Source organism: Quercus lobata, chromosome 12, assembly GCF_001633185.2.
Source record: "Quercus lobata isolate SW786 chromosome 12, ValleyOak3.0 Primary Assembly, whole genome shotgun sequence".
Taxonomy (NCBI): Eukaryota; Viridiplantae; Streptophyta; class Magnoliopsida; order Fagales; family Fagaceae; genus Quercus; species Quercus lobata.
Genome location: NC_044915.1, coordinates 8,687,373 through 8,702,491, shown reverse-complemented (window position 1 = coordinate 8,702,491; position 15,119 = coordinate 8,687,373). Strand labels below are relative to the sequence as shown.

Genomic DNA, 15,119 nt, shown 5'->3' with positions numbered 1-15,119 from the left:
GTTCCACTTCTCAAGCTGAATTTTAAATTCAACTTTGAAAGATATGGTTCCATTAAATTGAGTAGTTGTTATATTGGTCATAGATCAGATGGAATCAGATGTGGTAAGACTATGTAACAAAATATATTAGTCCAGCTTTGGTGCACTAACACGTGCTTGGCTTTAAAATTTTAGAGACTTTCTGGAAGCAGGGGCATCATCAATATATTGGCTGGAACTGTGAAGTGAAGGTGCTCCTGTTGAGGAATCAAGTTCAATTATTCTTGAGACTTATTTGAAGAAATCTTTAGTTACTTTAACAAAGTGTTGGATGCTTGTCACATCTTTCAAAATTTAGATGTGAAATTCCAAAGATTAGGTCAAAGTCCCTTCTACACATAGTGATTCCTCTTACTAAAGCTCACTTCAAAATAGTTTGGCTTTTTTCTATCTTTTTTGTGCATGCTTTTATATAACAGAAGAGCCTCTCTTTGGGAAGGTCTTGCTTGGGACTCTCAAAGGCTGTTACTTGTTAGCAATCAAAGAGAGGGAAATTAAGAAAGAGAAAGGGAGAGGGCATCATTGTCATTCTATACACACACAAGGACAACTAGGTACTCACAATAAAGCTAGCTAGTAGGGACACCCATTTGGATTCTCTGATCAATCTTTATTAGTAAAAAACTATCAAGCATTATATGAAATCATCTCCCAAATGTATATTTAAAACCATCAATCCCACCTTCATTTCATGGAAGCAAAGACACTCACAAACATGGCCACCACCCAAACTGCACCCAACTCCATTTGCATCTCCAAATACCTCTATTCCCTCTCCCAAACACCTCAAAGGCTCAGAAAGAGAATGTTAGCCACTTGGACCCCAGACCAAGAGCTCAACCAAGTGAGGCAAAGGTCTGGTGCTGACATGAAGAGGAAGCTGCAGTGGTATGATCTGGTAGCCCTTGGTGTTGGTGGAATGCTTGGTGTTGGAGTCTTTGTCACAACCGGTACTGCAGCCCTTGAAAAATCTGGTCCTTCCGTCTTCATTTCATTTATCATTGCTGGAATATCAGCCCTTCTTTCCTCCTTGTGTTACACTGAATTTTCAGTTCAAATTCCAGTTGCCGGAGGTGCCTTCAGCTATCTTAGAGTGACCTTTGGTATGTATATATAGCTTTTTCAAAATCCTTGCTTTTTCCATTTCCCTAAAGAAATACTTGTTGGGTGTTTTTATTTTTGTTTTTAATTAGTATGGTACTCCATTTTATTCTTCATCTAGAGCTTTATTTTTGATATGATGTAGGAGAGTTTGCGGGCTATTTTGCTGGAGCAAACATACTAATGGAATATGTATTATCCAACGCTGCGGTAGCACGAACTTTTACAGAGTATTTGTCTAGTGCTTTTGGAGTACATAATTCAACCACAGCATGGAGAGTCCAAGTGGATGGACTAATAAAAGGTTACGACATGTTGGATTTCCCTGCCGTTGCTCTTATTCTCCTTCTCACCCTCTGTCTATGCCATAGGTTTGATTTCTTACATTTATTTTACTAGTTTTCTTTCTTATGAGGTTTTATTAATATTGGTGCACAGGGTTCTTGTAGATAGGTAGATCTTCCATTGACGTGGGTTAGTGGCCATTTGGCTTGGTTTTAATCTTTTTATTTTTTGTTTTAATTACAAGTGGGACTGGGATTCTATTTCTAATCCCAAGTTTTCTCCCTAAAAATGTCAGACAATCCCACTGAGTCACAAGTCTTTTGGAGTAATGTTTTTATTTTTTATTTTTTTATAATGTTAATCCTATATTATAGAAGATTTAATATATTATTCTTGATGTTATCATAACTATTATAATTTCGTTGGTTACTTATTATCATCATTATAACCATATAACTATTACCATTACAGATAATTGTACTTTCTTTAATTTTATTGGACCGTCAGTTAATAATGGTTTGATTGTTTGTGGATTTCTTTTTTTTTTTTTTTTGATAAGATTGTTTGTTTGTTTGTGGATTTCAAAAGTGACACATGGATGTCTTTTTTTATTGATGCAGTACAAAGGAGAGCTCTATCTTGAACCTTATTATGACAGTCTTTCATGTAGTTTTCTTTGCATTTATAATAATTGCTGGCTTTCTTCATGGGAATTCCAATAACATGGTAAGCCCAGATGGACTAACTCCCCATGGTGTTAGAGGTCTCCTAGATGGAGCAGCTGGTGTTTACTTCAGCTATATTGGCTATGACTCGGTTTCAACAATGGCAGAAGAGATCCAAAATCCTTCAAAGAGTCTTCCAGTGGGAATTGTAGGTTCAGTTCTCATTGTTTCTGTACTATATTGCCTCATGGCCTTGTCTTTGTGTTTCATGGTTCCTTACAACAAGGTGAGTAATCTAAATTTGATATCTCAAAGACATCATGTGTTTACTTATTAAGCATGTGAAGAGCAAAAGCATATAAGAAAACTTCAAGCTCTCTTAGAGCAAATTCTAAATTATAGCCATTTTATAGATATCAGAATCAGCCTCATTTTCAATGGCTTTCCAACAAATTGGGTGGAAGTGGGCGGCTAATGTTGTTGGGGCAGGCGCATGCTTGGGAATTATTGCTTCTCTCCTGGTTGCCATGTTAGGTCAAGCTAGATACCTTTGTGTTCTTGGAAGGGCCCGGCTAGTGCCGCCATGGTTTGCTCGGGTGCATCCTTCAAGAGGCACCCCCTTGAATGCCACCCTCTTCTTGGGTATGTAAATTCTTGCACGCGTGATATGCTTCTCCTTGAACTTTGTCTCTCCCAATACATCCCAAAGAGGAAACACAAAATAAACAAATCTATATTGTATGAATTTAATTTAAAAACCTGAGGTAATACTCGTACAACATAGAAGATGTTAATCTCACAATTTCTTAACAATTTAAATTTTGGGACAATTGGTCATTTAATTGGTATCAAAGCTTGATCATGTACCTGGTAACAATCAAGTGGATATCAATTCATGTAATACTTCCCATCATATATTTTCTTAAAAAGTTCAGTCTATCTTTCCTATTTTGGGTTGGATTTTGGGTTGTATTAATGGAATTTCATGATAACTTATTTAACATGTTCTTACCACCAATCTTGTCCAAGGTCTATCCATTTTTCAGAGTGGGGGAACACCACCACAAAGGTAACAGAAAATAATAACAAAAATAATACTATTAGTATTTAAGAAAGAAAACCGTGTTTTGTTTGTAACAATTCTGATATACTCAGGATTCATTGAGAACTTAGAAAGATATTTCCACCCCATAAAATTTTTAGCCAGATCTTTCCCCCACCTAATTCATTGCATGTAAGAGGTGGGGTGGGGGGAGATAATGTCCAAATCACATGAAAAAAAAGTCTTCATACACAATTATTTTCATAACTATTAAGATAACAAGTTATCAATAGTAGTTAATAAAATAATTTTATAATAGCCCATAATAAAATAAAAAATTTAACTTTTAGCAAATTGCGAAACACGTTGGGACAAGACTTCTGTCTCTATTACTCTGCACTAAACAAGACATGAGATCATGTAAAACCAGTGGAAAATGACTAGTGCACAGCTAAGTGTACACATAGTAGGTACTAGATACAACACACAAGCTATAATTTACAAGAGAACTTGTGACTTTAAATCATAATTTCGAAATCGTGATTTAAAGCCACAAGTTCCCTTGTAAATTGCCGCTTGTATGTACTATGTTTTCACTAAAGTGCGTGTAATAGACATTGCTCGAAACAAAAATATTATCTATCTAGCATTTCTCTTGCATAAAAGTACCAAGGGAAGTACTTTATCTATTTACTCTCAATTATCTATTTTCCCATTTTAATTGAAGTGTTGAACCATCAGCATTCTTATCAGTTATATATATAAATATAAATATATATATATATATATATATCTATATATATTTATATAAAATACATTATTTCAACGTTTTACCTATATTTACCATGAGTAAAGACAAAGTCTCACAAATCCTTCCCTCTTCATGATGTAGGACTCTGCACAGCCACAATCGCACTCTTCACTGAACTAAAAATAGTGGTGGAAATGATCAACCTTGGCGTACTCTTGGTGTTCTACCTTGTCGCCAACGCTCTCATCTATCGAAAATATGTGATGATAAGCCACAACCCCCCTTCTCATACCTTCTTGTTCCTTTTCCTCCTATCATTTTGTGCTCTTGGCTTCTCCATATCATGGCAGTTCCATGAACAATGGTGGAATCTTTCCATTTTCGGAGGATCCATGATCATCATCACTGCCCTCTTCCAATACATGGTACCTTGTCTACGCCAAGACACGGAATGGTCGGTGCCATTTATGCCATGGCCAGCCGCAATGTCAGTCTTCCTTAATGTCTTCCTCATGAGCACATTAAAGATGAGTGCATTCCAAACTTTTGGTATATGGGCATGTTTGATAACTTTGTTCTATGTGCTATATGGTGTTCATTCAACTTACAAAGCAGAGGAGTCTGAGATGGGTGTTAATGAAGTGAATCCAAACTCATCAATCCTACTGCCTAAGGTTGATATTCAAGTGATTTGAATAAAGAATGTCCAGCCAGAAAAAAAACAAAGCATTGAACACTTTGAGTTCTGTAAATTTTCAACATTTTTTTCTCTTTAATTTCTCTTGAAGCGGTCATTTTAGTTTTAACTTTTAAGATTGTATTACGATGTCTATTTATGGAATTTCCTTGCAACAAGAAGAAAATCCCATAAAACAGACACACAACAAATAAATAATAGGTCACCAACGAAAAGGAAATGGCTGTTAAATTACTGATTGTTCCAAAAATTTAAGCCATTAGAAAATTGTGAATCTAACTAAATCATAATTCTAACACTCCTTCTCATATGTGGGCCTAAACTTCCACTTAATAAGTGGGGGCCCAATACGTGAGAATTTAACATTTTAAATGGAAGAGAGAGTGAAGACAATGATCGAACTTAGGATTTCTTGTTCTGATACCATATTAAATTAACGATTGTTCCAAAAGTTTAAACTATTAGGAAATGATGAATTTAGTCACTTATATCATATTAAATTACCGATTGTCTAAAAAGTTTAAGCTGTTAGAAAATTGTGAATTTAATCACTTAAACATAATTTTAACGAAGGCATAAGAGAGAGAGAGAGAGATATTTCCTCATGTACATGGTTGGTTGCACTTTCTTTCTTTTCTTCCATGTGTAATGGTGATCACCATCATATAAATTGGTTAGATGTCAAGAGAATGGCGTTTTTGGTAGTGGAGAAGATGATTGAGGTAATTTCAGGCCATAGACTAACAGTAAAGTAATGATGGACACAATATATCGAACCACTTGGCAAGTACAATGGTTGGCTTAGTTCTTCATTTTTGTCATTTTCTGGCTCGTCTAATAAAGTGGGAATGTTGTAAGAGATAAATTTTGATGAACGGAGATTTATCTTGTTTTAAACCATTTTTTTTCTCTAGGAAGGCAGAGGATTCTATAGAATACAACACATAGCGTGTAAAAGTAATACGTCTCATTTTTTAATTCTTGTGCCGTGGAGGTATAATCCATTTGAAGATTCTAATCTTAGATCAGTATAATTTTTATTTTTGAAAAAAATGCAAAACATTCATGAATTTGGGTCAGATTCAAACTCCCTATATTTTAAAGTAAAAATAAAAATGTATTCGAGGAGGAAGACCAGGGGTAGATAGGCCCATAATCATCATCATCATCATCCTTGAAATCATCATCATCATCACCCTCTTCAACCAAAGCCCAAAAGCTCCTTATTCTTTAAATTTGAAATTAAACACCCCTAAAATTTGGGGATTGTCTAAATTGGTCCTTATTTGTGCACTATCATTCCGTCAACTAGGTTGGGCGGAAGATATAGGGTATATTACCTATTTGATCCTTAATCGTTAGGTTGTTTGTCAATTTGGTCAATCACCTTTCAAATATAGTAATTTGGTACCAAACTTTTTTGGTATTGTGTCAAAATGATCATTACTTTTAATAATCAAAATTCGTAAAAATAGTTAAGTTTTTTTGGCTAAAGATTCAATGCTTCTACGATATCTTATATGTTTCAACTTCGAGTTGGGCCTGTAAACTGTCACTTTAAAGAGAATTTCATGATCTTTAAAATGAGCACAATTTTTTCACAATTGGATTGGATTTTGGTCTCAATTGTCCAAATAATTTATCCAATATTCGATCGAGACAAATTAATTTATTTCATGTAATTATTTTTTATCTAATATCGACAGGCTTCCCACATGAAATCACTTCAGCTATCATATCCATTTTCTAAACACCCCTTTCATCTTGACCCTATAGCATTCCATAGCCAGATTTAGCCTCATCAAATCTTTCTTGCCCAACGCACCTTCTTTGCTGCTATACAACACTAGCTTCAATCCGAGAAGGACAAAGATGGCAACACGCACACCCAAGCAGAGAAAATCCTATCTTTGCTAAACACCACACTATAAGCACCATTACTTGAGGAGATTGAGAGACTTAGAGGGCAAGAACGGACCTAGGATTTCAAGTTGGGGGGAGCCGGAGTATAAGCCAAAAAAAAAATTCAAATAGTCATCCATTTAGTATTAACTAATTATTAACCAATAAAAATACACAAAATAATTGTTTCTTAATACATTAAGATGCAATTATCCACCAAAAAAAAAAAAAAAACACAAAATTATATTGTTTCTTTCGAGCATTTGCATCAAACAATGCAAAATAGAAAGAAAAAAAAGTATCACTTTTACACATTCAACCTCCAAAATCATCCATATCAGTCAAACTAAAAATATGTTATTTGCAAAGTTCTTACAATAACTGTGTAAATTTACACTGATATTACTCACTTTGCATATATTTTTTTATATTTATTTTTCTTTACATATCCTAAGGTCGAAGGAAGAGTGTGGATGTTGGTTATTACGTGTGAAATTTTTTTTAAAAAAAAAAAATCAAGAAAAATTGATATTTTAATGTAATATTGTGTAAAATAAATAATCTGATGTGAAGTGTTTTGAAAAATAAGTATGTAAAATAGAAAATATAGGTTTTTATGCTAAAATAGACGAATTTTTTTTGCATGAACTAATTTGAAAGCTCTTATACTGGGCTGACTAGGATTTTAATTTTAATTTTTTTTTTAAAGTTTTGTTTTTAAGTTTTTGGGTTAGGTGGTTGTTAGATGGGATGGGCTAGCTAGGCTAATTTGAGGGGAGGTGGGCCTAAGGTTTTGGAAGATAGGGCCCAACTGCAAAAATATAAATATATATAGTAGAAAAAAAAAAATTTCTTAGGATCGGGGGGGCCCGGGCCCCCTTGGGTTTGTCCCTATTAAAGGGTGTTTAGCAGGGACGGCTTGATGCATTTGAGGGCCAAATGCAAAAACTGATTATCTTGTTTTAGCAAAATTACTAGTTTTTAGCATGAACCATGTATATTTTTTATTTTTTATTTTAGAAAGTTTATAGATATATAAAATTTGACAAAACTTTTCACACATGTTGATGTGGCAGATTGATAGTGATAAGTAAAAGAGTGATATTAATGGTGGATCTAGATAAGAACTAGTAAAAATTTGGTAACTCAAGTATTGTGAAAAATGTTGTGAATTTTTTTGTGTATTGCTTTTTTTTTTTTTTTTTTTTTTTGAGAAGTGTAACATTCAAAATATTTTTTACAACAAATGCTAGGTGTTAAGTTGCTTCTTATTTTCTATTTGAACTCATCACTATTGTGGGAGGAACAAATCTTTCCCCAATCAGGTATTGTCCGCTTTGGGATGGGTAGGGTCGACCCTTGCTCCCACCAGCACGGATTTGCTCAATCCCACATCGGGGAGAGACGCCTCCCACCCTTAACTTATAAGCACTTGGCTTAAGGAAGGGCGTACCATAGTATGTGTGATCACATAGAGCAAGTCTCAAAAACTGCTATGCATCGCATGCACTATGCACTCCTGAGCAAGTCTAATAAACTAGCAGGGGGAAGGTGGGGGTTTCCCCTTAAACCCCAAAATGCGCCTTTTTATGGGAGTAACAAATCTTTCCTCAATCAGGTATTGTTCGCTTTGGGAATGGGCCGAGGAGCTGATGCCACCCTCACGAATTTGTTCAATTCCACATCGGGGAGAGACGCCTCCCACCCTTGCCTTATAAGCACTTGGCCTAGTGTGTGTGATTAGAGCAAGTCTTAAAAACTGCTAGTGCATACCTATGGTCGAGGCGTGCCCTTCGGGGTAACAAACCCGTGCGGTCTTCACCCAAAGCGAATAATACCTTTGATGGACACTGCCCTCAAACACACACTATGGTACACCCTTCTTTAGGCCAAGTGCTTATAAGGCAAGGGTGGGAGGCGTCTCTCCTCGATGTGGGATTGAAAAAATTTGTGAGGGTGGTATCGGCTCCTCGGCCCATTCCCAAAGCGAACAATACCTGATTGGGGAAAGATTCGTTTCTTCCACAACTATAATTATTTTTTTGCCATCAATAACAAGCTATAACAACCTACTACTTAGTATTTGATTTAAAAGTGTTGTGGAAATGTTATGGACATTGCATTTCTCTCTCTTCTTTGTTTGTTTTTCATTTGATAAAAAAATAAAATAAATATTATTTTATTGATTGGTTATAAATAACTCTATTGGTTAAAATTTGGGATCATTTTTTTTACTTGGGGCCTTAAGCAACTGCATTAATTGCATCTACCATTCAATCGATACTGGTGTTTAGTTTGAAAAAAAAAGTAGGTGTTTTCTATATTCATTTTCAGTTTTTGGTGGGACCCACCACTAAAAAATGGTTTGGTTTGGTTTGAGGATTTGTACTCAGTTTTCATTTTTAGTATTCTAAAATTTGGATTTGGATATAAAAAATGGATACACATTTCCAGCGTTTTCATTTTTAGTGAAAACGAGTAGAGTGACATTCTTGTTAATTTCTTGAAAATGACTGGGACGCACCAACTGTTAAGTCCGCTCAAGTCAAACCTACTACTTTTATTGCATTTAATGAATAGCTACTAGCGCCAACGACTCTTTCTAGCACAATGGACTAAATTGAAGTATATTGAAGAGCCAAAACCAATTTTGCTCTCATTTTTCACACTTTTTCTCCATCATCTAGTCTCTCACTAGTTGACTCTCACCTCTCTTTGCCTCGGTTGCTTGCCTCTCTTATTCCAGCCAAGCAAGGTAAGTCCCCCTCTCTCTCTCTCTCTCTCTGTATTTTTCGACCATGTCTCTCTAATTTTCGTGTCTATCTATTTTGGCCCTAGTATTGAATCTCATAATGGAGGCAAGACTATAGATATATTTCTATTTACAATTTACTTTTTCAAAACTTTGAATCAAATTAAATACATATATTCCCGTTCTTGTACATTCTAATAGGCTTATTACTAATAATTAATAATAAAAAAATTTGCTACAAATAAGCCAAGTTGATCAGAGTATTAAAAGTTTAGGATTAATTCATTTAATTTTATTTCGAATGCAAGCCAAGCTTGGGTTCATCACCTAACAATATTACATGTTCAAGCTTGTTTCATTTTTTTTTTTGTTTTTTTTTGTTTTTTTTTGTTTTGGGTGCCAAACAAGCCTAAGTTTGTTCACAAGCTAATTAACTCATTCTTTTCCTAACTTAAAAAAAAAAAAACCCTCATTTTTCCCAATATGATAAGCACCATCATTGTTTTAAAAATCATTTCAGTTGGTTCTACCAATGAATCATGCCTAAATTCAGTTCGGTTCTATCTAAAATGGAAAAAAAAAAAAAATCGAAAACATGGTTTAACCGAGAACTAGACCAGTTAGACTAGTTTTTTTATCAGTTCTGTTTAATACAAAAAAGCATAGTTATTAAACCTAGACCAACATGGCCGGTTGCTCTGAAAACCCGGTGACCCGACACTTAGATCAGTCCGAGTGTTTAAATTGACCATTTCTGCCAATGAGCAGGTCAAACCAAGTCAAACCCAATGGGTTTGTGGCGACTTGTGTAACCTAGATGAGTTTTTATCACCCAGCTAAGTTTCTAAAATTTATAAAATTACATCTATAGGTCCACTTTGGGTAATACAGAGGATGCTAGCATTATCAGTAATGATTGGGCGTTAAGTGTATGTAGGTGGCTTTTTAAGTCTGTTGTCAAATCTTAGGGCTCAACCCTAGACAGGCGGTAGAAACTACCAAGCTAGAGTACGATAGGGGTAGAGGGAATTTCCAGTGGAGTAGTGAAAAACATAGAGATCAGAAAGAACACCAACAACGAAAGCACTCTACTGGGCCGACACTGACACTGACACTGAGAGATGAAAGCTAGGGAATCGAGAGCTAACCATTGAGACTTTGGGTTATCCGAACACATACTTCATGAAATGGTTTGTGCATGTTTTTTGCTTGCAGCAACAAGATCAAATTGGTAAGCATTAAAATATTGTTTCATTTTTTATATTCGTTTCTATGATCATAGAGGAGCCCTTTTACCATTCCATTTTGTATAAATAATTACCTTATTTATTTTTTAATGTGTCATAATATGGTAATTTAAAGAGGAGAAAACTTAAAGATTTTTTTTTATAAAAAAAAAGGCACTTCTTTGTTTGTCTATCTATTTCCAAAACTCTCATCCTATCAAAAGACTACTTTATAATTGTGAATCTTGATTTAGAATTACAATGGCTAGTTTAATATAAACATATGCCTATTTTTTAAATTTAAATATTTGTGTTATGATTTCTCAAACTTATATATATATATATACCTTTTTTTCTTTCTTTTCTACATTTTTTATTTGACCCTATAATTTGACAGATGACCCACTAGTTGAACCACTAACCCAATAACTCGGGTCATAGACTGGGTCAGTATCTAGATTAAGTTTAATAAGTATGCAAAAAAGTACTTCCCCCAACCCATTTAGTTTGGCATGTTTAGAAAATACATTTTTTTTAAGGGAACAACATTCAGTGCATTTTTTAACATAAAAAGGTACAATTTTCCGAAACTAGCCTCATTAATTTAAACTTTATTGAAAGAAGGATATTGAATTTTGAAATGAGTCATGCTAATCCTAATAAATTTCCCAAATATAAAACAATACTAAATAGGTTCCTAATATTTGCATTTTTTTTTTCCATTTAATGCATTGATGTGATTTCCTAATAAATAAGTTTGAGACCTAATTTTCCACTCTTACTTTTAATTGCATTAATGTGATCATATTAATGAGAAATTTTGCCCACAAATAAATTTCATCACATACCTCTTACTTTATTTCAAAAGGAAAATGCTAACGAATGCCCTCAGGGCATTGGTTATTTATATTAGGTGTCATGACTTTTATCATTACGCGCCCTTAGTGCGATGGTCTCTCTAAAAGTATAAGTGCTTGTGGGGTGTGGGGTCAAGGGCTAGAATTCAAGTCTCTAGAAGGAAGTTTCATATACATATATACTTAAATTAGGTTAGAGTGGAATTTTTATCATGTATAAATAAAAGGTGTCATGACTTTATCCAGTTTAATCTTTAATGAGATAAAGGGAGTTTGTTTTGGTAAAATTTCTCATTAATACAATCACATTAATGCCATCAAAAGTAAGAGAGGAAAAGTAGGTGTCAAACTTATTTAATAGGAAACCACATCAATGCATTAAAAGCAAAAACCAAGGCAAATATTAGGAACCTATTTAGTAGAGTGCTTCTAGTGCCACATAAAGTGGCACAACAAATGCCATAACTCGCCCATGTGGCAAGTTGTGGTTGGTAGAAGGGTGGTGGTATGTGGCACAAGACTTATTCTATTTAGTATGAGCATTTAGTATTATTTTATATTTAGGAAATTTATTAGGACATTTATTATTTATATTAGGTGTCATGACTTTTATGTAGTTTAATCTTTAATGAGATAAAGGGAGTTTGTTTTGGAAAAATTTCTCATTAATACGTTCACATTAATGCCATCAAAAGTAAGAGTGGAAAAGTAGGTGTCAAACTTATTTAATAGGAAACCACATCAATGCATTAAAAGCAAAAAAAAAATGCAAATATTAGGAACCTTTTAAGCAGGAAAATTATTAAGTACTCTCGGAGTATCATAAATGTGTAGTCTTCTCTCTCATATGTATATGTACAAAAAATTATAGAATATTAGGGAAGTAAATGCATACTCCCTCGTCTCGTATGAATTGTGGGTTTCATTATTATTAAAGAAAGGAGAGTACGCATTTATAGTACTCTTAAAGTATTGATTACACCATCAAGGCACCAACTATTTTTATTTTTATTTTTTTAAGCGAGGGGCAACAACTCATTGACGTGGATTTTAAAATAATATTCAATACTATTTTGGAGTATATAAGTAGATAACATAAAACTAGATAATATATATATATATATATATATATATAAAGTAGATTCCTTTTTAAAATTTAATATTATTTTTTAGGAGAATATTTAAAACTATTTGTTATATAGGTTGTGTAAAAAATATTAACATTATTAAAAATATAAAACTTAATAACATTATCAAAGATATATACATAATTAATTGGAAATTTTTCACACTTTTAAAATTTTAAAATTTTTAGTTAAATTATTTTTGACGTCATTGGTTTGACCCTGATCGGACTAGAGAATTGGTAACCACTCTCTTTTTCGGTTCTCTTACTAGTCCTATTTTTTAAAACCACAAACACCATGACTATAATTTTTAGCCTTTCACAAATATATGCTAATAATTAATAAATATATAACTTTTTATGAACAAAATATATAAATTGAGTTAATTAGATAGCACTATTTTCGTTTATGAACTTACAAAAATTAGATTAACCAACCTTACATTATTAAAAATTATAGATAACTTTACTAGAATTGGACTACATAATTATTAAAAAATTACAAATAATAATTTGAGATTTTATAAGTTATAACAATCCAATACACACACACAAACACACACTTAAATCGAACCTCATACTCACGAGTCATGAGCTTATTTATGAACATGTAATTATATTTGAATTAGGCTTGTTTAATAGTCAAGCCTGAACTTGGGCTTGAACTTATCTTGTTTGCTAAATAAGCGATTATAAATAAGTTTTCTCTTGAGCCGAACCCAAACCATTCATAAACAACTCAATAATCTTACAAAAGATTATGACAACAACTCCATTCATGATCCTAATAAAATTGCGATGGGTAGAGTACACTTTTGAACGCATGTTCAAGTAGTGTAATTTTAAACAATGTTATACCACTCAATATTTTTTTATTGAATACAAATTTTGACAATACACTATTGGATCTTTTTATACCCTCTATGCTTGCAAAATTTTAGAATGATGAGAAATCATTAACTATATTATCTATAAATTATTTAATTTTCAAGTTTTTGTATTTTAAAATTGTACATAAAAATGAGTTTATAGATTGATTTGTAAATTAACCTGACTGGCACAAAATGCCTATTGGACTGAAGAACATAGAGAATATGTAATTTAACAATGTGATTTTCAAAATATAAATTCAATAAAAGTTATTTGATAGTATAATATTGTTTAAAGTTAAACTATGTGTAACTTGATCTTGACCTTATATATACGGTGAATTTTCTTCGAAAGAGTGGAAATATCATTTAAGATAAACCTTATTGTTATTTATTATTTTTAATTTTGAGAAGGATAGAGCTCTTGTTATTGTGTACTAGATATTCCATATAATTAGAACTTATTGGAGGCTAGCTATAAGAATTGTTTTGATAATGTGTAAAACTTGAGGAGAGTCTATTTTATGATTAAGTTTTATTTTTTATATTTACCATTGTACATAGTGCCCCTTCATTTTACGTGATACTAAGAGACCGCTTAGGAAATTATGAAAATTGAAGCTTATTTGATTTTGTAGTTTCTTTTTGGTGGTATTCATGAGTTTCATTGCATTTTTTGGTACTTTTTATGGGTTCCATTACACTTTTTGGTACTATTCATAGATCCCATTGTACTATTCAATTAGCTTTTAACTTTTTTTTTTTAATACACTTTCAGCAAAATATTTTTAATTTCAGCTAAATAAGTTGTTCTTAAACAAACTCTAAATATATCTTTAGATTTATAATATCAAAGTGTATCCATTTTTATGGATTCAGCTCACCTTTAAAGCCATATAAGACCTATAACTCATCATCCTACTTTGCCAGATTTTGACAAAAAGCAGTGAAGTTTAAACCAGTTCAAAGTTTGGGTGCAACCACAAATGCCATCTTTTCTTTTATACAAGGCAGCCAATTGTCTGAGCTTCCCCATAGTAGGCCTGATTGATTGAACAATGCAATGCCTCTACCCAGCATGAAAATGCCGGATTTATGAGTTTTGTGATGGAAGATGAAACTCTATCGTAACTGAAAAGGGAAGCCATCGAGGTCCAAAAGGTGATACCTTGTTGGAAAAATGCAGTTGTCATGTTTCTAGATACAATGTCTGAAGCTCAATTCCCAAATCATTGAAACCCAGAACAGTTAATTGAAACATGAAGGAAGGAGGTCGGTGGTGGTGATGACCATGGCAACTTTGGTTTGAAATGCCATTTAGAAAGGCTCATGTCAAAGAAGACAATAATGACATCTCCAATCCTCTGTTTTTACATCAAATTTTGTTTCTAAATATAACCAAACCTCTTGGAAGTCTTTCAAAATTAGCTGAACTATTTCAGAATAAATATCCTTTTAACTAATATTATGAACTTTCATGTCACCTCTTCCATCAAAAAGCCCAAATTAAACAAGTTCAAAGTATAGTTGTATAAATTTTTTAGCCTAGCAACCCTGAAGTAGTTCATTGTCACTAACAATTAAAGCCATCATTCAAGAGCTAAACTAACCTATAGTTCTGCAAATTCAACCACCAGAAAGTAAAGAGTAAAAAGCTTAAGGAAACGCACAGCACAAAAAACATACGCAATGATTCTTCGTGAATCAACTCACATAATTTATTTATCTTTGAACCTCGAATATACTATATGAAGAAAAGAAAGTCAAAAGGTTAAAATCAACTTACAAAACTAAAACCCGCAGCATG

The 15,119-nt window shown here is 33.1% G+C and overlaps 1 protein-coding gene across 1 annotated transcript; it reads left to right on the top strand.

Moving 5' to 3' along the window:
• The first annotated feature begins 708 nt into the window (after positions 1-708).
• LOC115972182 (cationic amino acid transporter 6, chloroplastic-like) lies at positions 709-4,674 on the top strand. The gene is made up of 5 exons (XM_031092364.1): positions 709-1,142; positions 1,286-1,511; positions 2,046-2,376; positions 2,504-2,732; positions 4,025-4,674. The coding sequence occupies exons 1-5, from the start codon at positions 731-733 to the stop codon at positions 4,576-4,578; spliced, it is 1,752 nt and encodes a 583-aa protein (XP_030948224.1). The 5' UTR covers positions 709-730; the 3' UTR covers positions 4,579-4,674.
• The last annotated feature ends 10,445 nt before the right edge of the window (positions 4,675-15,119 follow it).